Source organism: Malaclemys terrapin, chromosome 16 (assembly GCF_027887155.1).
Source record: "Malaclemys terrapin pileata isolate rMalTer1 chromosome 16, rMalTer1.hap1, whole genome shotgun sequence".
Classification (NCBI taxonomy): Eukaryota; Metazoa; Chordata; order Testudines; family Emydidae; genus Malaclemys; species Malaclemys terrapin.
Genome location: NC_071520.1, coordinates 30991164 through 31012790, shown reverse-complemented (window position 1 = coordinate 31012790; position 21627 = coordinate 30991164). Strand labels below are relative to the sequence as shown.

General features: G+C 48.9%; 1 protein-coding gene across 5 annotated transcripts in view; it reads right to left on the bottom strand.

Moving 5' to 3' along the window:
* Positions 1-21627, bottom strand: part of MYO18B (myosin XVIIIB) — a 203156-nt gene that overhangs the window by 80436 nt on the left and 101093 nt on the right. For all 5 annotated transcript variants that reach the window (XM_054006610.1, XM_054006612.1, XM_054006608.1 and 2 more), the window contains 9 exons: positions 20791-20880; positions 15744-15863; positions 14891-14999; positions 12516-12640; positions 10377-10531; positions 7911-8034; positions 5449-5649; positions 4713-4823; positions 2061-2165 (listed from right to left, as the gene is read on the bottom strand). In XM_054006610.1, coding sequence (XP_053862585.1) covers positions 2061-2165; positions 4713-4823; positions 5449-5649; positions 7911-8034; positions 10377-10531; positions 12516-12640; positions 14891-14999; positions 15744-15863; positions 20791-20880 — 1140 coding nt within the window. The remainder of the gene's footprint in view (positions 1-2060; positions 2166-4712; positions 4824-5448; positions 5650-7910; positions 8035-10376; positions 10532-12515; positions 12641-14890; positions 15000-15743; positions 15864-20790; positions 20881-21627) is intronic.

Here is a 21627-nt window from a genome sequence, read left to right as displayed (position 1 = left end):
ATTCCTTTATGTATCTCCTCTGCTCTCAGATCTATTCTCCTATCATCTGTTCACTGGTTAAAATTCATTACACAGACTTGACCTTGGAACCTGTTTTAAAGCTGCTTGGCATTTTTCCGTAACCTGAAAACACTGGTGGTGTCTCCGCTTCCTTAATTGGCTTTCAGCTGTTTGATAAGAAGGTCTGCAGCAGACTGTCCACTGCAAATCAAAGTGTAGCGCTAATAACTCTAAAGCAGAGCAGATGTGCTCTTCTCCCATTCTCTCTCCCTACCCCTCCCCCAGAGGCAGGCTGTCTCCTGGATGCTGTACTGTACTGTTTGTCCTATCTCGCTGCTTGTCTGCCACAGCAGATTAATTCTGTGTCATAAATACAAATTGGGTTTATTGACTTTGCCATTTTCAGTGCACAGAGAATGCCAGTCTCTGCCTGCCCCCTCTGTCATCCCCGACAGGTACCTTTTCACTTGCAATCAGGGCCAGAAAAGCGGACTAATACCGTGTTTTTCATGCCCACGTTTGCGCTTCCTTTCCGCTAATCACAAAAGGAAATGAAGAATCACAACAGTGAACGTGGTCATTTGATGCAGGGCATGGAGAAAGAGATTATACAGTCCTGGCAATGCCTTGTGTGAGGTACCAGCATCCTTTGGTAAGGACAATCTGACACTACCTTCCTCCCATGCACTGAATTCTCTCTGCAGCTCATATGCTCTATTCATTCACCTGTGTTAATTTTTGTAAACTATCAGACAGAAGGAATGCGCTGAATTGACTGGTGGTAGTAATAACGATACCCTGCATTTATATAGCAGTGTTTATTCTGCCAGTTAACAAGTATTTTATTAACTGAAAGCCTATGGGAAGTTCTGGATAGGCCCCATTACACAATTTTACATCTATCCTGAAATCTCCCCACCATTACACAGTGTTGTTAGACTCCAAAATTCTTCAGCTTCTCTCCAAAATGTAATGAACATACGTAAGTGCCAGACCTCATGAACCCCAGCCCGCTCATTCCCGTGAGCAGGAGTTAGGCTAGCTAATGACCATAACTCCAGATAAGTAGCTCCCACTCTCCTCGCTGTGCCCTTGTTTTAAAGCTATTTTAATTGCAATATAATGCTGAGCTGTCCACAGGCAGTTTGAAAACATTCGCATAAAAGACTGAGCTCACTGGGCTACAGCCCTGAGTCTTGCTGTCTTTCCAAGCAGAAGCGATGAGACAGCATGTCTAAGTGTCCAGGGAGGCTGCTCTTCTGTCTGGCTGTTCCCCTGCACACCCAGGGTAATGAGAACTCCCGCTACAGGGCATGGGGCACGAGAGAGTTTCCAAACGTGGCTAGGTTTGTGGGTCACCTAATCGAAATGTCGTCTAATGAAGCTACGTTCAAGTTCCTTATCATATAATTTAACATGAAAGAGCTGTGTATGCTTTTCCCAGCACGCTCCCCAATCACTGCCCTACACACATTAAATGGTGACAAAAGATTTGTTCGAATGAATGTGGTAGGGACAGACATCTACAGTAAATAACAATCTGATAAACAGCTTCTCTGGGCAGAAGGAGTTGCTCCAGCATTTTGGTTTGTTTGCTTCTCCCACAAAAATAGTACAAGGAAAGCATTCCTTTCCAATGCTTAGTTATCCAGACACTTATCCTGGGAAAAACGATAAATCTGCACCTCCAAGATCCCCTTGTGGGACCAGCCCCACCTTTGTTCTGAGACTATATTGGGACCACCGCATTAGAACTGCTATGGCGAACGATACTGCTCTAATAGCCGGGACAATATTTGGTGGAAGAAGAGCTGGGATTTGCCCCTTGGCAGCATCTTTGATAGCAGGGGACTCACTGTGTTCTGGCTCTGGCTTCATTTGTTTTTTGTAACTTGTCCCATATTAATAAAAAAAGGCAATAGTGTTTTGGGTGGGGGCATCCCGAGTGCAAGATGGTAATGCCAAGGATTGGAGACACACACGTTGTCTGGCTGGCAGTTTCATAAGCCATCTCCCAGGAGCTGGTAAAATAAGGTGACTGATGGATTCCAGTTTCCTACCTGCTCACAGAGGGTCCCAATGAGCCCTTCCAGATCCTGCTTCTCGTGGAGCACCATCTGCTTCTCCTCAAATTCCTGCTCCAACTGCATCTCCAGCTGACGAAGCTGCACACAGGTGAAAAGCACACAGACAGCTCAGAATGCAATCTCCTGCCCCAGCAGAGGCCAGCAGAAGGCTGTGGGGGTTGCCTCCGACTTAATACCTACTTTGCTTGCATCTTCCAGCGGTCTCCAAACGGTTTGCACCTTTCCGTTTAAAAAGGCGAAGGCAATCACAGGCCTAGCCATTCATGTTACATGAAGTCCCTCATTTCTGATTGAAAATATAATAATATGGCCCAATGGTTTGGCCTGCCTGGGCGTGGCCAAAGCAGCAGCAAAGTAAGGGTCCCTGCTGGCACACACACAGTACCTTGGCAGCCAGCTGAACACTCCCATCGTTGCTAGTCGGGATTGGAGACTTGTTGTCCTTTAAAGACACTCTGGATATGTCAACACTGCAAAGAAACCCTGCAGCAGCAAGTCTCAGAGCCTGGGTCAATTGACTGGGGCTCACGGGGCTCGCGCTAAGGGGCCAAAATGATCAGTGTAGACATTCCCACCCACTGCTATTTTCAGCCCTGTAGCAAGAGCCCCACAAGCCTGAGTCCTTTGACGCGGGCTCTGTGACTCACTGCCATGGGGGTTTGGGGCTGTGTAGACGTACCTGCTGTGTATTGGCAAGATGACCCCAGTACCTTCTTGGCAACACAACCATGAGAGGGAGACTGGGAGGCCTCCTCCCAACCCACAAAGCTTTCCAGGGGCCACTTCCAGCTTGGTCCGTGGCACCACCCCGAGTGAATTTGAAGCGCATGGTCAGATGCACCTTTCACGTCTATAATTATTGTTGCCTCAACCCTCTTTTGCAAAGATCAGTGTCTGTTCTGCTTCCTCATCCTTTGGGAGAGGCAGATGGACCAGATGCTCCAGGTCTCATGGCTGCTCCGCACAGCTCTGGTTGGATCCTACCCTGAAAACAGGGGATTCCCCCTCAGGTGGCCTAGAGAAGCCACAGCAGCTCCTGAGAATTAGTGCGACTGTGGCCAGAGAAAAGAGGGCCATATTCCCTGCACAAGGACTCGCCATCTGACCTCGGGCCGAGTCACGTAACCTGCGTGTCTCTGTTTTCCCACCTGTGAAGAGGTCACAACAGTGAGCTCACAGAGGTGTTGTGAGGACTAACCAGGCCACGTTTGTGCAGCTGACGGAGGAGGGAGAGGCTTGAAGAAGTGGTAAGTGTTAGGGGAACCGAACTGAGCTCATTTATCTGGCCCCTCTCTAGGCACCACTTATCACCTCTTGTTGAGACAATGGAACAAGGTCCTGACGAGCAGTTCAGAGCTTTGCTGCGTGGCTGACAGAGGACCAGCTAGACCCTAAATGGGGTGGGGGAAATCAGAATGGATTTCATAGCATGGTTTTTGTTCCTTCAAGCCACTGGAAGGACCTGGCCTAGAGCAGCAAACCTGCCAAGAAGACTCCATCTCTGAACCTGTTAGTGGCTGGCATGGCTCATCAGAGCTCGCTCAAGTCATCCACCAGCCTCCTGCATCTCTGAAAAGCTGCTCATCAACTGTGTTTAAAAGGGAAAAGCGAGCAAGCGAGATACTAAATATTGATTCCCCTCTTGAGAGTCTCTGCCATTTACTCATTTAGAAAAGAAACATTCAATCTGTTTGGGGCAAGGGAAGCAAAAGAAGAAAAATATCTGTTCAGCTGAGAGCAGCCTTGGAACCTGTTCAAAATTTTTTCAGTGAAATTGACACTATCTTACCCCTTCATAGAGGGCAATTAACAAAACAAACACAGATAAAGCCTGGGAATTGTGACTACCGGATTTCCAAGTGGAATACAACATAATAATGCCCAGAAATTGAAAGCCATTGGGCCTAAGAATAAGTAGAAAGGAATAGAAAAAGAGGAGACGTGTGTAGAGAGAATCACAGAAGGTGTGATGAGCATGGCCAACAGTTGAACCTCCCTGTATTAATTTTCCTGGACAGAATGATGACGCTGTCCACGATTCTTCACCAGCACATTGTAATATGGAGGGTCTCTCTGCAGGACCATGGCCCTGACAATAATGGAGTCATACATGCGTCAGTGACCCAATCATCCTTCAGATGCGACTCCTCCACAAATGTCTGGCTGTGGCCGCTTGCGTTTGCGTCCCATTGTGTCCTGACACCCACACCCCTCTTTTTTGTTTTATACAAACGTACAGATAAATTCATCCTCAACAGAGATCATTTGCTCTTGACAACAGGGTGCTCAAGATGCATGGCTCACACTGTCTGCTTGAAAGCAGCATGTCAGCACGATGTTAAACACAGGGGTTTGCACCTTTCACAATACTGCACTTACATTACAAGCTATATTTGCCCAGTCCCATTTTCTGTCTAAATCAGGCCTCGCAATGCTGAGCAGTGCAATGTCTAAATACTTGTACAAATCTGGGCCTAATTCCTTAATTGTTCCCCAGTCAAAGCCACATGCAGAAGAGAATGCTAAATCCCCTCCCCAAAGGCAGGTTAATAACACATCCCACCGAAGTCTCTTGGGTCACACCCTTCAGCGAGTCCCATCCCAATTAACACTTTGCTGACATACCCTCCTCTGACAGGACTGGCGAACATCCTCGAGCTCCTCTTCCTTGTCTTCCAGCTCCTTCTGCTGCATCTGCTTCATCCGTTCTATTTCCAGTTCAAGCCGCATGTGGAGCTGAGGAGGCCCAAGACAAAGCTCTAGATCAGCCGGGGGAATTGTTACAAACTCTCCCAGCGCTTCCCCAGTTTACTGACCAGGAAGGAATTGCAGCCCATTTCCTTTGAAGATTTAAGAAGGATGCCAGGTGGGCAGCCCAGGCAGTGCAAATGCGTGGGAGGGGCACAACTACCTATCACATCCTAAAATATATCTCCGATCCCAGACCTCACTGCCAGGGGGACTTCGCAGGACAGAAACTGCCGGGAGCGCTACGTTTCCAAGCAGAAAGCTGATGAAGTTACCACCTGCATGCGTCAGCCTTTCACAGTGATGTGCTGCTATCACCTTGCGAGACGCAGCCATAACAATGCAAACCGCCTGTTACCCATCAATCGAATGGGTTTCTGAGCCTAGGGCTTGATAATGAAACAATGGAATCATATTAAAATAGTTAAACAAGGAGAAGAATCAATACACTGAACACTGAGTTTCTATAAGGTGAGAGGCTGCAGAAGACCCTATCAATCAATCTCAGGCTGGGGAGCTGATTCCTTGTTCTGCGCTTCTCAGGGTGGCTGGAGCCCACGGCACCGACCTTGGCCCTGCTGGATGGAATAGCGTCAGGAGGAAGAGATCTTACCTGTTCCAGCTGCTCGACAGCGTTTGCGTGGCGGCTCAGTTCTTTTTGTTGTTCAGCAGCACTGGACTCAAGCTCCCAAAGCTTCTTCCTTAGGGCAGCCACAGCACCCTCGTCCCCGGCCTCTGGGGAGCTGAGCTCCTGCACTCGGGTGGCCAGCACTGCAAGTCGCTGATTCAGATGAGAAGTTTCCAGGTCCTTTTGCTGTGCGGGGGTGAGGGGGAGAGAAAGTTCACAGCTGTAGAGGGTCCGAGTAGGCCCGTTAGCCCCGTCAGCAGTGCACCCATCTGCTTCCCCAAGAAAACCACCTCCTGGGGCTGGACTGAGAAACCAGAACATGTTGCGGGTGTGTGGATAATTTCAATTAAAATGTGACAAAAGAGCTTTCACTGAAATTTGGAAAATTTTCAACCTGGCTTGTTAGGAGCCTCTCGAAACTTCCCTTTTAGTGATACACAGCGAAGGAGGATACTGGGAAGGGAAGAGGCATTCTCTCTCTCATGCAGCATCTAAACAACCATAATGATAGCCGTTAACCTTACTTTGCAATCTGCTACAGATACCCTGGGGATTCAACTCGTGACAGTGGCCCCTGCAAGGGATGGGAGGTGGACTCTGAGCTTATCTGATGCAGCAGTCACTCAGTGAAAATACCTATCACTTCTTCAGACTGCTCCATTGGCCCTCAGGCATTGCAGGATCTACTTCTTATTTTAAGACACCCTCCACGAACCCGCGCACCTAACTCGGACCAGCTTATCTGAGCAGTCCTTTTGTCTCTTTCTCTCTGCTCCTCTCTAGCTCCCTCCGCCCACCCACCACTGACCTCTTCTCTTACTCCCACATGAGGTCACTGTTGCGGATGTGACAGCGCCTTCCTAGCAGCTCCTGCCATCTGGTGCTAACTTCTCTCCATTGCTGGCCCTGCATCTCATTTCGGCTCTCCATGAAAGCATGCCCTCTCTCCTTTGCCTAGTTCTCTTAATTCCCTTCTTCCTCTGCTGGTCTCTATTCTCTAACTGTCATTGTAGTTCTCAGCCCTGTAAGGATTTTTGGGACACGAGGGGTATGAAAGTTTCTCTAACAAAATAAAGTTGTGTTGCATTATCACAAGCTTTGATGGACCTGCCCCATTGATCAGCTGGCATTCTGAAGACCTCATTTACTGCAAAATTTTCCCAGCAGCTATCGTCTCTCTGAGACTCCAGATTAAGAGCTACGTCGTATCAACAAACACTATCAATACCCTGGACTAAAGCTAGAGATCTTTTTAGAGAGACCCCTATGATGGATCTGCTAAGGAAAGGATTACAGCTGCCATCAGCCCTCTCCCCACTGCATGCCCCTTTCCTCCTGGCCGGGTAAGGGCAAAGATCCTGAACCAGGTGGCGGCCGGGCTCTGTTTGGAAGTGGCAACCGCATGGCAAGCCAGGAGCTGCAGAGAAGCTAGAGACAAAGAAGATATTCTCCAGGAACTGAATGCAGAGCGGCTTGTGGAACCGGCTGTGACTGAGACGTTTCAGTTGGGGGCAAGTCTGCGTGGGGCTTATGGGGAAGCAGCAATGGCTGGGCAGGAAGCCAGGGCAGAGGCGCCCCAGTGAGTCTGTCCTGGGAAAGTGCAAGCTGCTATTTGCTTGAATAGACTGGCGAGGGTCCCCAGGCAGTCGTGATGAAGAGCTTTGAAGAGCCATCAGTTGGATGGCCCCCAGGACCCAAACAGGAAATACTATCATTCCCTTTGAACTTTGTCTACACCTCTTACCTAAGGTATCTGCAACCTTCCCCTTCCCTGTCAGCCCTAGCAAAATACCCTTCCCCTAGCCATGTGCCTGAGTGGTTATTGGGACCCACCAAGGCTAGCATCTACAAGGTCTAGCTGCTGAAGCACCTACAGGGCGTGCCTCCAAGTCAGGGTACACCTGGCACCCTAGGGGTTTGGGGTCCTCCATTACTGAGCAGCCCCAATATTTACACCCCAAGGGCAACTTCAGTTTGAAAATACCCTTCTTCTACTTCTCTCTTTTCACCAACAGGGGCTGATTTAACAGTCGGTTGCTCCCATTCTACGCAGTCTTCAAACTCGGAGTTACGCCAGCATAAAACTGGAACAGTGATGTGCTGATTCGGGTCCCGAGATCATTCCCACAATGCCTTGGGGCCCCAGTCCTGCCGCTTGTTACAGACAGACTTATGGACAGACCCCGAAACCTGGGCAGAGCTCTGTTTACTTCAGTGGGTTTCTGTGTAGCAGTTGGGTTCCTTGTCTGTCAGAGGAGCCTGATATGGGAGACCCCTATGCACCCTGCTATGTGCTAGAAGAAATCGCAGAATGAAGACGTCTCTAGCAGAGTGATTGGTGTCTAACTATCATGACTGTAATTACAATTATAAGAGCTTTGCTGGAAGATGCCAGTTCTGCGGAGCAGCCATACAAGCAAGGGCAAAGTGGGATATTTTCCTCTTACCTCTAACCTCCGCTGAAGTTTACCCAGCTCCCATCTGATGGTGGTGTTCTCCTGGGTCACTTTGTCACGAAGGCTCTTTTCAAACGCTGACTCTCCCAAGGCCTGGGCTAGCTGCATGTCAAACCTGCCACGTGTGACACATCCGCATTACTGCTCTACAGACAACAGCCCGGACAGGAACATGACTACCAGGGAGCATTAGCAGGGGAACAGCTCCAAAGGAGAGGGCAAGACAGTGGCAATTAACATCCACGTGGCCTTGGCCTTGCCAAGTGCTTCCGAGGTGAACTCAACTCATCAGGGGCCACATACTAGATCTAGAATCTGCAGAGTGCTGCAATCATTTGGTGAACGGTTAATTACTCCATTTAAGTGGTGGCCTCATGAAATTGAAGGCTCCTGAACAGCAGCTCTGCACATTTCGCCCTTTGCACATATACACCTAAAGCCGCACTCAGCAAAGAGCAGAACGTTAACAAGAGCGTTAAGTGGCCATTACTAACGTGAAATACTTGAAAACACTCAGACCGGCAGAGTAAGCCTGTGCCTGGAGCCTGCCCTGAACACACACAACATTGCGGCAGTTCAGAGGTCAGCCTCTTGCGCTGTCCCTAGGACTCCGCACTGCCCTCTCCATGCTACGAACCTTGAGCTTTCAGAGCACTAATTAGGAGATTAAACTTTCTTGACTTGTTAGTAGATATGGGTCTGACCCAAACCCCTCAGATCTAAACTCAGGATCTGAGGTCCATGGAGATAGTAAAATAAAGGATATTGGCAATGAAATGTTTTGAAAAGAACACAGAGGGAGCCGATAATTCTCTTTTTCTCTGTGCTGTGATGCAGAAGACTCAGTCTTGGTCTCTCACTTCCTTGGGAGGAGACAGCGCCCCACTTCCTTCACAAACACCTCTTTGGCCAAGCAATAAGTAGCAGCACTAAAGCGTTTTGCACCCATTTCTTGGCTAGAAAACGGTGGCAGTGGTGCAGGAGTTGGAACATGGGCTCCAGGGCTTCCTTCATCCCACTCAAGGACATACAGGATTTTGCTCCCAGCATGGGGGACTTACACTGTCAGGGGCAAACCCAGGGATCATCACTAATGGTAGATCTTTAATACATGCAGATCTCCAGGTCCTCGCCACTGCCTCTGAAATGCAAATTCTATTTGCTGCATCTCAAGAAGTAATCACCACCTTTGAGGAAAGGGGGTGCCCATCCTGCCTCACTTTCTCCGTGTCCTTTAAAACGCAATACGCAGCTCTCTCAGATTTTCCTTACAGAACAATGTTTATAATAGAAATGTGTTATAGTTACACGGCAACAGAACATATTGCCTGGCACAATATCCAACATTCAAAGCAGGGGAAAATAAACAGCCCCACCAGGAATGTCAGCCTCCAAAAGAAAAAACAGTGTTTGAGGCCTACTTTAGGATTCACAATTCGCTTGCTACATGCTATAGGGTGGTTGCCTGGTGCCCTTTAATGGAGATAGTATTTAAACTCTGGGTACCAGAGGAATCACAGCAGCAGCCTCTGCCTTCCATGGGGGTTCCCTTCAGAAGATGTTCCTGTTTTCGTGTGACTAGCAGCCTTTGGCTATAAACGAACTTACATGTTGTCGTCTCATTAGTATTCTTCTCAGAAAAGACAATGACTGCCTCACTGGGTCAACAGCTGTCATATTTTCAGAGATCAAAGTAACTCTTGCTTGGAAGGCTTTTTGTGTGAGGGCGTCTTGCTGTCCATTACCCACTTCTTAGGCTCCATCCCCATTTTTAGTGGCTGGATGGCTGGTCTTGCTTCTGCTTAACACCGATTGCTCTAGGAGCTGACCCCAGTATATAGATCAGAGAGCTGGGGTCCCCAGGAAGGGACAAGTGGTAGGTTGTTGAAATGTTCTGATCTCCTCAGGTTGTTGGCTAGCGCTGAGGTTGCTGGGAAGGTCTTGATCTCAGGATCTGGCACAAAGCCCCCCCACACACACACACTTTCTTATTGCTTCAATGGAGAAAACCATTGCACCCTGAGAAATGGGTCTCCTGTTCCCTCTAGCGGCAGGCTGGGCACACCCTGTCTGGCTGCTGAGAGGGAAGGGTCTGGATTCTGTGTGTGCTCGCAGCACAGGGCTGGTGAAGCAGACACGAGTCCCCAGATGAAGGGCTAATCTTTCCAACAGCAAACACAGTCAGAGAAGTTTAAAACAATGGTACAATGTAGGGCTTCTTCCAGGCTGGTGCAGCACTGGAAACCGAAATGTGGGACAACTGTCAGACAGGGAAGTGATGGTTCCAAAGGCCATGGACACAATACATTTCTAACCCTGCAGAATCACTTGGGGAGAAGCTTTTGGGGGTACCTCCGGGCATTGTGGAGCTCAAGGGGATAAGGTATCTCTAGGCCAGCTCTAAAGCCAGAGCTGCCTCTGATGGCAGACCCCAAAGCTAGGTCCCCACAATCTTACTTTTTCTGTTTCTTCTCCAGTTCATGATTGCGGCTCTGCAGACTTTCCATCAGGACCCGTGTGTCCTCCAGATCACAGGTCAAGTGTTTGCACTTCCTCTTCATCTGCTGTGCCACCTTCTTGGCACCCTCATAGGTGCTTTGCACCTCACCGAGCTGCAGGGCAAACAGCAATGAGAAATATCAAGCTGAAATTTCTGCTCAGTGATAACCGGGGGGTGAAATTCACCATTTAGGGGATTCCCAACCTGCAACCTGGCCTCAGTCCATCTGAGAGAGAGAGAAGCCTGAACCAAACACCCCAGTCCAAAAGCACCCAGGCTTTGGGGCAAGGCTGGATCCCTGCTCTGAACTTTGCAGCCAGTTCACCAACCTCTACGATGAGCTGAACTTGAACCCCAGAACAAAACACCCTCTAGATTTGGTGAGAAATTCAGAGCTGAAGCTGAACTTTGCAGCTCAGACCTACTTCTCCTGGCAAAGCTCTCCCAGGCTGAAATGCATCCTGTGCAGACACCAACATAAGGGCCACCTAGGTGCCACTTAAATCCAACAAGGCCAAGTCACCACCTCCCTGGGGGCTGAAGCGGGACTTATGTGGTGCTAGGCCTTGTGCTAGGGCTCTATCTAGGGACTCATTTCGCCGTCGGAGGTCCCTTTTCCAGCAGCAGTGATTCAGAATGATTTAACCCGTGCTACTCTGTGTCTATGGGGGTGAGTTCAGGATGGCATAAATGCCAGTTTGGACCCAGTCCCCTCATGGCTGCGATATTTAAGAACATTGACTCTCATCTTTGATGTGAAAGGGAGCCTTTTAACTTATTAAAGTGGAAAAACGTTTCTGCTAAGGATCCGCATTGGGCTCGGGAAGAAGAGAAACCCAGAGCGCTCACGAATGAAGAAGTGGAGTCATTAAAGAATAACTTTAAATAAGCAAAATGTTGAGTTAATGAAGCCTGTAATTCTGAACTATGTATCTGAAAGCAAATGGGCTGTTTTCTTTCACCCTCGCTCCTTAGAATTAGTTGCAATATTATAACTTTTTAATGTACCGTGAAGGTATTTATTTCTTTATTTTGCTCCTAATGCCAAGTGAACTGATTTTCTAAGCTGCTGTAAAGAGAGAACCACACTCTCAAAATGCCTCTGTGGCATTGTGAGCTCTTCCTAGAGCTAACATCTGCCCACGAGGCCTATGGCAACGAATATGCCTTGATCAAACATTGGAGAGGTGTGGACTTGGTTTTTAATGTAGTCTAGCACGTCAAATGTCATTCCAGTTACTAAGAAGATGTGGAGATGAAATGTATCAGCTCCTTGATGCAGCTCGAGACATGCGGCGGCTTGGTCACGGCTCAGGGCTGCATGAAGGAGAGGACTCTAGTTCCATTGCCCCAGGATGTTGCTATGTTCAGGTTTCAATTCTTTGCTTTACTTTCTTGACCAGCACAAGCCAAAACGTACAAAAGTGGACAGTGATTTTGGTTGTCTCCATTTTTGGGTGCTTCACTTGAGACACGGTCCAGGCTGTCTCCCACCCCCCAGGGCCTTCTCAGTGCTTCAAGACAAGCACCCACAAAATGGGACAAGCACCCACAAAACAACCTGTCATTTTTTAAAACCGGGGCCACATTTTCCCAACACAACTGGCACTCACTAGAAATTTAAGGCCCTGCAGGTGTGTACATGTATCTTTTTATGCATATTCGCACATTTGACCTGTGCTGAATTCTGATGTATTCTTTTGTAAATGCAACTTTACAAAATGGCTTTGTTTTTTTCTCAGATTAACAAAGACTTGGTGATTTTTCTCGGGCGGCAAGAGTGTGACTGGGGAGATGTTATTATTACATATCTAAGAGCACAATCCTACAAACCCTTACTGACAGAAGAAATCCTTGCTCACGCAACTAGAACCATGGAGTCAGATAGGCACAGAGGCGGCCCCAAAGCTCTGCAAACAAATTCTAGAGGCTGTGTCAACCCCCATCACTAGTGGCAATGGTTTTACCATGACAACAGATTTCTTCCAGCTCAGGACATTCAGGATGTGAACTTTCTCTCTCCCCTACCCCACCCGAGCAGCTCCCCACTCACGTACCCAACGGAACAGGAACAGCGCTGACCTCTCAGCACTTACCTTTCGCTCCAGCTCTTCCCTACAGTTCAGTTCAGACTCCAGCCTCTCTTCAAGCTGTGCAAGGCGCTTTCGGAGAAACGTGATTTCTGTCTGAGCACAGTCAAATCGCATCTGCCACTCCTCGTCTGTAAGCAGAAAGCGGGCCCAGGTAGCAGCCTGGAACCAGGCAGCAAGCACTCTAAGAAAGCGAATTCCCTTTTGACCTGAGTGAAGGGTTGTATTCAACAAGTCAGCTAGCCACATGCACCACCTCCAAGACAGTCTGACCTCGGAACCAATTGCAGGAGTGGGCTGATAAAGTTTGCGGATGATACGAAGGTGGGAGGCATTGCAAATTCGGAGGAGGACAGGGATATTCTGCAGGGAGACTTGAATGAGCTTGTGAATTGGAGTGTCAGAAATAGGATGAAACTTAATAGTGAAAAGTGTAAGGTGATGCATTTAGGGATGACTAACAACAATTTTAGTTACAAGCTGGGGACGCATCGGTTAGAAGTAACGGAAGAGGAGAAGGACCTAGGGGTCCTTGTAGACCGCAGGATGACTATGAGTCGACAATGTGACGTGGCGGTGAAAAAAGCCAATGCTGTCTTGGGATGCATTAGGCGAGGTATATCTAGTAGGGATAAGGAGGTGCTGTTTCCGTTGTATAAGGCGCTGGTGAGACCTCATTTGGAGTACTGTGTGCAGTTCTGGTCTCCCATGTTTAAAAAAGATGAACTCAAACTGGAACGGGTGCAGAGAAGGGCGACTAGGATGATCAGAGGAATGGAAAACCTGTCATATGAAAGGAGACTAGAGGAGCTCGGGTTGTTTAGTCTGACAAAACGAAGGCTGAGGGGGGATATGATTGCTCTCTTTAAATATATCAGAGGGATAAATACAAGGGAGGGAGAGGAATTATTCCAGCTTAGTACTAATGTGGACACGAGAACGAATGGATATAAACTGGCCGTGGGGAAGTTCAGGCTTGAAATTAGATGAAGGTTTCTGACCGTTAGAGGGGTGAAATATTGGAACGGCCTTCCGAGGGAAACGGTGGGGGCGACGGACCTGTCTGGTTTTAAGATTAAGTTAGATAAGTTTATGGAGGGAATGGTTTAATGGTAAAACATATTAGCCAAGGAAAACCAAGCAATGGTAGGTAAATAGTATAATGGCTAACAGGTGTCAGGCTGGAGACTCTTGCCTACATGCTCAGGGTCTTACTGATCGCCATATTTGGGGTCGGGAAGGAATTTTCCTCCAGGGTAGATTGGCTGAGCCTCTGGAGGTTTTTCGCCTTCCTCCGCAACATGGGGCAGGGATCACTAGCAGGAGGGTCTCTGCCAATTGAAGTCACTAAAACACAGGATTGGGGACTTCAACAGCAGAGTCAAGGGAAGGGGTAGGGATGGTTTTGTGGCCTGCAGCATGCAGGGGGTCAGACCAGATGATCATAATGGTCCCTTCTGACCTTAAAGTCTATGAGAACACTGGCACGATGCAGGTGCACTGCGCAGTGCTGACCCTTCAAGGACAGAAACACATCTCTCTCCTGGAGTTCATGTGGATCGCGAAACTCTCCGGGGATGCGACCCTGTAGTTAAACACCTGCAGCTGGCCTGTGTCAGCTGACTCAGGCTTGGGCTACAAGGCTGTACCATTGCGGTGTAGACATTGGGGCTCAGGTTGGAGCTCTGGCTCTGGGGCCCTTCCCCATCTCAGGATCCCAAAGCCCAGGGTCCAGCCTGAGCCCCCACCTCTACACCACAATTGTACAGCCCCATAGCCTGAGCCCTGCAAGCCCCAGTCAGCAGACACAGGCCAGCTGCGGGTGTTTATTGCGCTGTAGGTGTACCCTAGGGAGCTACGCCTTTCCCATCCAGTAACCTCAATTGTGCCCTCGCCACGTCACAAGGGATGCGACTGTCTGTAAAACCCTCTGGTTTAAATATTCCTGACACTTCTGGAGCGTGGAGTCTTCCGGGCAGCAGAGAGAAGCACCAACGGCTACTTGGGCCGACACACTTGGTCTCCATCCTCGCTCGTCCTACACTCCGAAGCCGTAGCAGCAGTGATGGAGAAAGGAGATGTCACTCCCGAGCTATGTCAGATCGGGCAATCTAGAGTGACAGATGGCGGCAAATATGCCGCTGGGTTAAAGGTGGTTGGTGGCAAAGTTCTAGGAAGGGAATAGCACTGGGGGTGTCCTGAAACTCCCAACAACCAGACAGATGCAAATGGGGCAAAACTGACAGGACACTGGTGGCCCCATTCAGACCTGGGTTACAGAGGTGCCATCCCCCCGAACACAACAGGGGTGCCGCCATTTACACCCGGTCTGAGTTTGTCTCTGAAGCACATCACTGTTCTGGACGGTTAGTGCTCCCTACCTCCAGCAGCGCCACTTATCCCAATTTCACGCAACTGAATTTGCTGCTGAGCTTCTTCCAACTGCTTGTCCACGGACTCCAATTTCTTCTGCACTTGGTCGTATTTACTCTGAAAGGAAGAAGTGGGTCAGCTCCTACCAGCTGCAAGCAAACTGCACAGACCAAATGGAACCAAAACTGTCTTCCCCAGCGCAGCCACACTTCCAGGTGTGATCCTGACAGGAAAGGTCCCACTAGTGCCTGCTTTTCCACTATCTCTGGCTTAATCAGAAATAAGAGAGTCCAACCCTGGCAGCTGGACTCACACTGTCAACAGTGAGTGAAACTAAGTATGAAACTGAAATAAATAATAATGATATCATATGCACTCATCCCTAGTGCCTTTCCTCCAGGATTTCCAAGTGTTTCACAGACAAGGGCAAGTGCTGTCTTCATGTTACAGGTGGGGAGCATGGGCCACAGAGAGGAGAAGTGACTTGACCAAGGTCCCAGTGAGTTAGTGGCATACAAAACTCAGGTCTCTTTCCTCTCAGGCTGTGCTCACACTAGGCCATTCACCCCTTGACTGGCAGCTGCCCAAAGAAGTGAAGGTTCCCAATGTTTCTCACAAGTCTCGGTACGCAATGCCCTGATAACCAGCCCCCAGAGTGCACTTCCCCATCAGTGCAGACTTGAGCCCCATGGCTGGGCACTCTCTGCACAGTCACAGCGCTACTGGTCCAAGTGAAAGGGGGCCGCGCTGCTCCGTGCCGGAGGTGCATGCTGGGCTGCCCTCAGCCAGGAGCCGCTCGGCTGGGGAGAGCACAAACATGCCACCTGGGCCATGGCCAAGCTCTTCACGCCTGACACTCACCTGCAGTTCTTTTATCTCTCGTGACCCCCGGAGCCGCTCAGCCCGTTCACCTTCTAGGACCTGGCAGGCCGCTTCGCCTTTGAACCGCTCGTCGGAGAGTTCGGTCGTCAAGTCTAAGATCTGGGGGAGCGTAACACAAAGTGAAGTCTGAGCTGGCCAAGCACATCAGCGCTCTTCTAGGGGAAGCCGACAGAGGAGCCTTGATTGGAACAAGAGTTGCTTTGGTCCCTCTCTGCCTATGCACGGAGCCCGGGCTGAGCTGGCGCTATCTGGGTAGCTGACATTGCTCAGTGCCTGAGGCTGGGGCTGCACAACTGACATGAGGAAGACAAGCTACTGACATGTACTAACGGATGATTTGGTTTCTGAAGCTGCCCCACTTGTTCTCTGCAGACAGGATCAATGCACAGTATTGACTGACTCTCATTCTCCTCCTGGAAACATGCTTGTTACCCGCTCTGGAAGCCTGGCTAGAACCTAAGGCTGCCTTGCGCTGACAAGCTGGAAAGTGCAGAAGCTCCCTGCGGTAATATTCATTTGTTTGTTTGCTGTACCACCTGCTGCCTCTTTTATTTGCTCATGCTCAGAACTCTGCTGACTGCACTAGGTTATTTTTTCACCTCTTGTCCTGAAAGACTCAGTAAGAGTTCAGTCTATCCTCCCACACCCACACACCCATACAAACCCACTGGGTCTAGCCCAGTTAATCCAACCTGTACTTTAGCGCCTTGGTCTCATGTTCTTAGCTCCCTTCCAGTCCCGCAGTTAGCTGTACTGCAGACTGTGTTATTTACATACAATGATTATTACAGGCGGGGCTGGGAACGCCACGTATTACTGTTGCCAGACACTTCCCTTCACAAGACCCTGTTTTCAGTTGCTTATAACTTTGCCAGACTACAACTGTTTGAGCTGAAATTTTCTATGCCATGTATCTGCCTCACGCTGAATTTTACTGGAATTTTTCAGCCAAAACAGTTCAGCCATTTCCAAGAACAAAGCTGGGGAAAATATGTTTTGCCCACATTAAAAAAAAATCTGGCGCCCTTCTCTTTGAGAGCTCTGGCATCCCCATACTTTGGAGCAGTGATGTGAAGTTTGGCAGGTGGGTGGATCTTGTATCCGGGAGGTGTCTTTGGCTATTCCTGTGGGAAAAGTAGGGGAGTGACGAGGGGAGACAGATCTGACAAGGATCTGGGTGTGGAGGGAGAACTGGGACTAGGACTGGCGAGGAGAGGAGAATGGGACTGGGATGACCATCCAGGGATGCGGAAGAGATGGGACAGGGACAGGTTGGAGGGGATGGGGCAGAAGGGTCAAACTTGGAAGTGAGTAGAAGAGTCTGTGCCCACTAGAGCACACTCCCTTTCACAGCCTGAATCAGAGATCCCTGAGTCTCACCATTCCTCTGCCATCAGCAATTATCTGTGAAACCCAATGGCAAAATGTCCCATCCCCTCTAGTGCTGGTCCACATAGAGGATGACAACTTACTACTGCTAATGCTTACTCTGTTAGTTCAAATGGCAGAGGTCTGTATGGAGGAGCTGATGGTTCCAACCCAGCTGATGATCCACATGGGTGCCAATATGATACCACCTGATGGAATTTTTATTTTTTCAGTTTGTTTTTTAAACCTAGAAAATTGCAACCTTAATAATGTTCTTTTAATGTAGGCTTATGCGTGCAACTAGTTATTTATATTACAGTAACCCTAAAATGTGCACGGCCCTACGCAGACAGAAAAAGACCGTACCGATTGCAAAAACAAAAAAAAAGCAGGTGCAAGGGATATGGCATACAAGCAATGTGATTGGTTTAATGACTGGCACATGGCCCATTAGTTCCACATCTTTTGTGCGTGTGTGTGTGTGTGTATAGGCCCACCATTCCCATAAGCCATTAATGACTAAATCAACACAGGGTGGATGGTTGTGATCAACAATCCAATTCAGCACCCAGGGGAAGGGAGGAAGGGAAGGAGCTGTCGATACAGGATTTCCCCCCAGGAAATGCACTTGGCTGCTCTTCCCCAGGGATTGTAGAGAAGAGGGGAAAGCATTGGCCGAGGTTCAGGTCGGAGCCTCCTCTGCTTTGCTCCTTGTGGCTGTGTTTCACACCCTTTGCACAGGTGTAGGTGCCAGGCACTGGAGGAAAAGGCCCTGCTTCTACCGAACAAGTTGCCATAAATTGGGCATCTCCTCTCTACTTCATTCAAACACCACTTTGGATTAATTAATTCATTAACATGATCATTACACTGGTGGGAGCCTGGGGACTCCAAATGAAACCTTCAGCCTGTTCCTAGGGGATCTGTGCAAATAACGACAGAAAAACATCTCTGCCGAGAGAGCGAAATCATTCTTTGCTGCTCACATGAAAACATCGTCATCCCTGAAGTGAACACTCATTATTTGCCTGATCAATTTACTGACACATCCTCAGCTGCTGAGCATGTGCAATACGTGTTACGTGCGTGCCCATGTGCACACGCTCCGTGACCTCAATCCTGAGCCCCAATGAAACCCTGGCTCCACGGAAGTCAATAGTCAAACTCTAACTGACTTCCGTGGAGCCAGGGTTTCTCCGGGACCTCGCTCCCCGGCTGGAGGAGAGCCATTAGCTGACTCTTATGTAACCCCTCTCCCCTGCAAAGGGTCATGCCGGGAATTCTGCCAGGAAGATGAGGACAGGCTGGAGGACACTTTGCGCTGGTTATCCCCCAGCTGGCCTTTGGGGCCACAGCCAGATAGGCCTCATATAGAGCAGTTCTGGGGCTGAACCAGCTCCAACTGCAAACGACACCCTCCCTTCCGCCCCTTGAGCTGTGCCCAGTGGATTCTCAGGACAGCTGAGGGCTGAGGCTACACATGGTCATGAGTTACACACTGGAAAGCAACTAGCTGTTGGAGCAAAATATTTTCATGCAATTTGCCCATTGCGGAAACCATCTGACATCGACGGGGTGCTGCGATTAGGGTTAATCAGGTTTCCGCACTGCTCTCACTGCTCAGGCTGACCAGGGTTAAATTCCAGTTGAAATAATCAGCATGTGGCTACAGGAATAAGACATTAACCGAGAGTGTGATTTCCCCTTTCTGCAATGTCTGTCTGACCAGGATCTAGCCCTGCAATCAGACCTGGCTGGCTGGTTCACCTGGAGGCAGCTGGAAGGCTCCAGAAGTAGACGTTCCAAACAGATCATTGACTCTTACAAACTGTCCAGAAAATCAGAAAAGATGGAAACATGCAGGTTTACAACGATTTTCCTTTCCCTATTTGACAGCCTCCCGGACAGCCTTTTAAGGCACGTTACAGCTTGCAGGAGGGCTGTACAAGCGGCTCCAGCAGTGGAACAAGCGTAGCTTCGGGAAGTGAATTCAATCTGGGACAACGCAGGATCTATAGATAGGCGGCTCAGAGACCTGGCGAGTAGCAAGGGCCAGGTGGTTATTCATCTCACATACTCCCAATGTGGAGCCAAGTCTGGGACCAGAGTGCAGACTCCTACATTCTGCCCAAGCCAAGCCCTATTTTGTCCTCAGTATATCTCCCAGCCCCTTCTTTCTGAAGGGGAATAACTCCGCCCCCAGCTGCTGTCTCCAGAATCCTGATATCTGCTCCAATGCTTCCGCCTTTTTAACATCCCCAGCTCCCAACGGGGTCACACTCTGTGCCCACAGATTGATGGGCTATTTCACTGCTTGCCTCCTCCTCTCCTTGTTAGCATTTGTTCCATTAAACTAAGATACTTCTGGTATCTGCAGACATAGGCGCTGGAACTGGGGGGGCTGCCGCAGCCCCTGCCTTGAAGTGGTTTCCTTCATATCCAGGGTTGACAGTTTGGTTCAATGGCTCTCAGCCCCCCCACTACACAATCTGTTCCAGCCTTGCTGTCTGCAGAGGTTGCTGAGACTGCAGTCTGGAGAGTGAGATGAGAACGTGTTACATTTGTGTACAATTTCTAGTCTGATCAGAGTCCTTGTCAGGAGGCTGGATTCCATCCGTGAGGCCATTTCTCAGCACCCGAATACCCCGTGTCTTTGGTGAGCTGTGACCACAGGGGACTGCTGCCACTTCCTCACTACCCTTCACTTACTTTGGTTGCGTAGCTGTTACCCTGCCCCTTGCAGCCAGTCAATGAGGTTGTAAACCAGTGGGGGATCTATGTGGGGGGAGCAGCGGGGAGACAAAGGGGCCGGAGCCAGAGATGTGTGAGCACTAGAGCAGACACGAGAGGAAATGCGAACAGAGCATTCAATGCTGAGAAGTAGATTTGTGATGGCATTTATTAAAGGGGCATCAAAGTGGCCCATGATGAAGGTGTTTTTGAGACACTGGCCCTATGAGGTGGATGATACCGGAGAACTCTGTTAACACTGGTCATGCTCATTGTGTCAGCCCCTAGGGTTCCAGCAGCACACGGCCCATCCCTCTTACATGAACTGGTTACCTGCCAGTTCCCTCTAATCTCATGGTCTGTCATCTGGCATCAGTACCAGTACCTCAAAATAACAGGGAGCCTTTAAGATTGCTCAGCAGGCAAGATAATGGCAGGCTAGGAGAGAAAACACCCATCCCCACTCAGATTTCCTAACAGAGAACAGCAAAAGCTGCCGGCTTCCCAAATGACCCATTTCATGCACCTGACCTGATAAAATTAATCAGTGGGTAATTTTCTTGGTAGATTAAATATAAAATCAACTCTTCAAGGATTGTTAACCCATGTTCAAAAACGACAACGTGAGGGTTTTCAGAACCCAGCTCTCCCGACTCCCGGTCGGGCTGGAGAGGAGTACAGGAGAGAGGAGCTGGATGTGGACAGGCATCACAGTATTCTCTCTAAACGATCTGCAAGGTACTGACAGGGAGACAACTGGCACGAGCCCAGACGTGTTTAATACACCAGCAGGTTTTAGACTTGTCTAACTCCTCACAGAGCCAGTACAATTCATCTTCAATCTTTTGGGACACACCTTAATTTGTAATTGTGATCTAATAAAACCGTATAGGAAAGAGGCACAAAGAGTTAATTTGTCAGGGTTTACCTTGCTTTCCAACAGTTCTGTGTTCTGCCGAAGTTCACTACGTGACTGCTCTGATTTTTCGAGCTTTCTTCTTAGTGCTGCAAGCTCCTCCTAAATAAAATTGCCAATCATAAACTTAGAGTTCTAGCCTCCTTTATTCATTTATAAATCTAGCTTTTCTGTTAAAAATAAGTGGGAGAGACATAATTACCTTATTAAGAAAATTTACTGGGCAAGTTTAAGGGCTGATCGCTGTTAATTGCTTGGAATGTGGTTTCTGACACTAATTTAAATGGAGGGAACATCAGCTTTGGTGTATGCACAGCACACATTTAATTAGAAAGAAGCAAACCTCAGACGCTTTGGATGAGCATCCAAGTGCCTGAATGCTGCTTATCTAATAAATATGCTTGAAACCCCGGCCAGCTATCAGGCAGGAACAGCTGCAAACACACACACACACACACACACTTGTGAGATCCCAGCATTTCCTCTTGTCAGTCAGTTTAACAATATTGCAAGAAGAGCTTTGCCTTGCAATGTCTTGACCGTTTGATGTCCGATGTTGAACAGAACCAGAGTGTGCAGAGACATGGTTAAATGCAGACACCAAAGGGCAGCAGGGCCTTTAGGAACCGCCAACAAGTTTTGAGGGATAAGCAAAGGCTTGGGTCAGTTTTCATTTTATCTGACCCAGCTCACACATCCCTAGTTCAAACCTATTAAGGGAGGAGACGGAACAGCCAAAGCCAAGGCAGATATGCTGAGGGCTTAGCACAAGCCACAAACTGTGAGAAAGATTGAAAGCTGGTTTTACCGGGGCAGTGAGTACCAGTTGAAATAGACTCACTGGGCCAA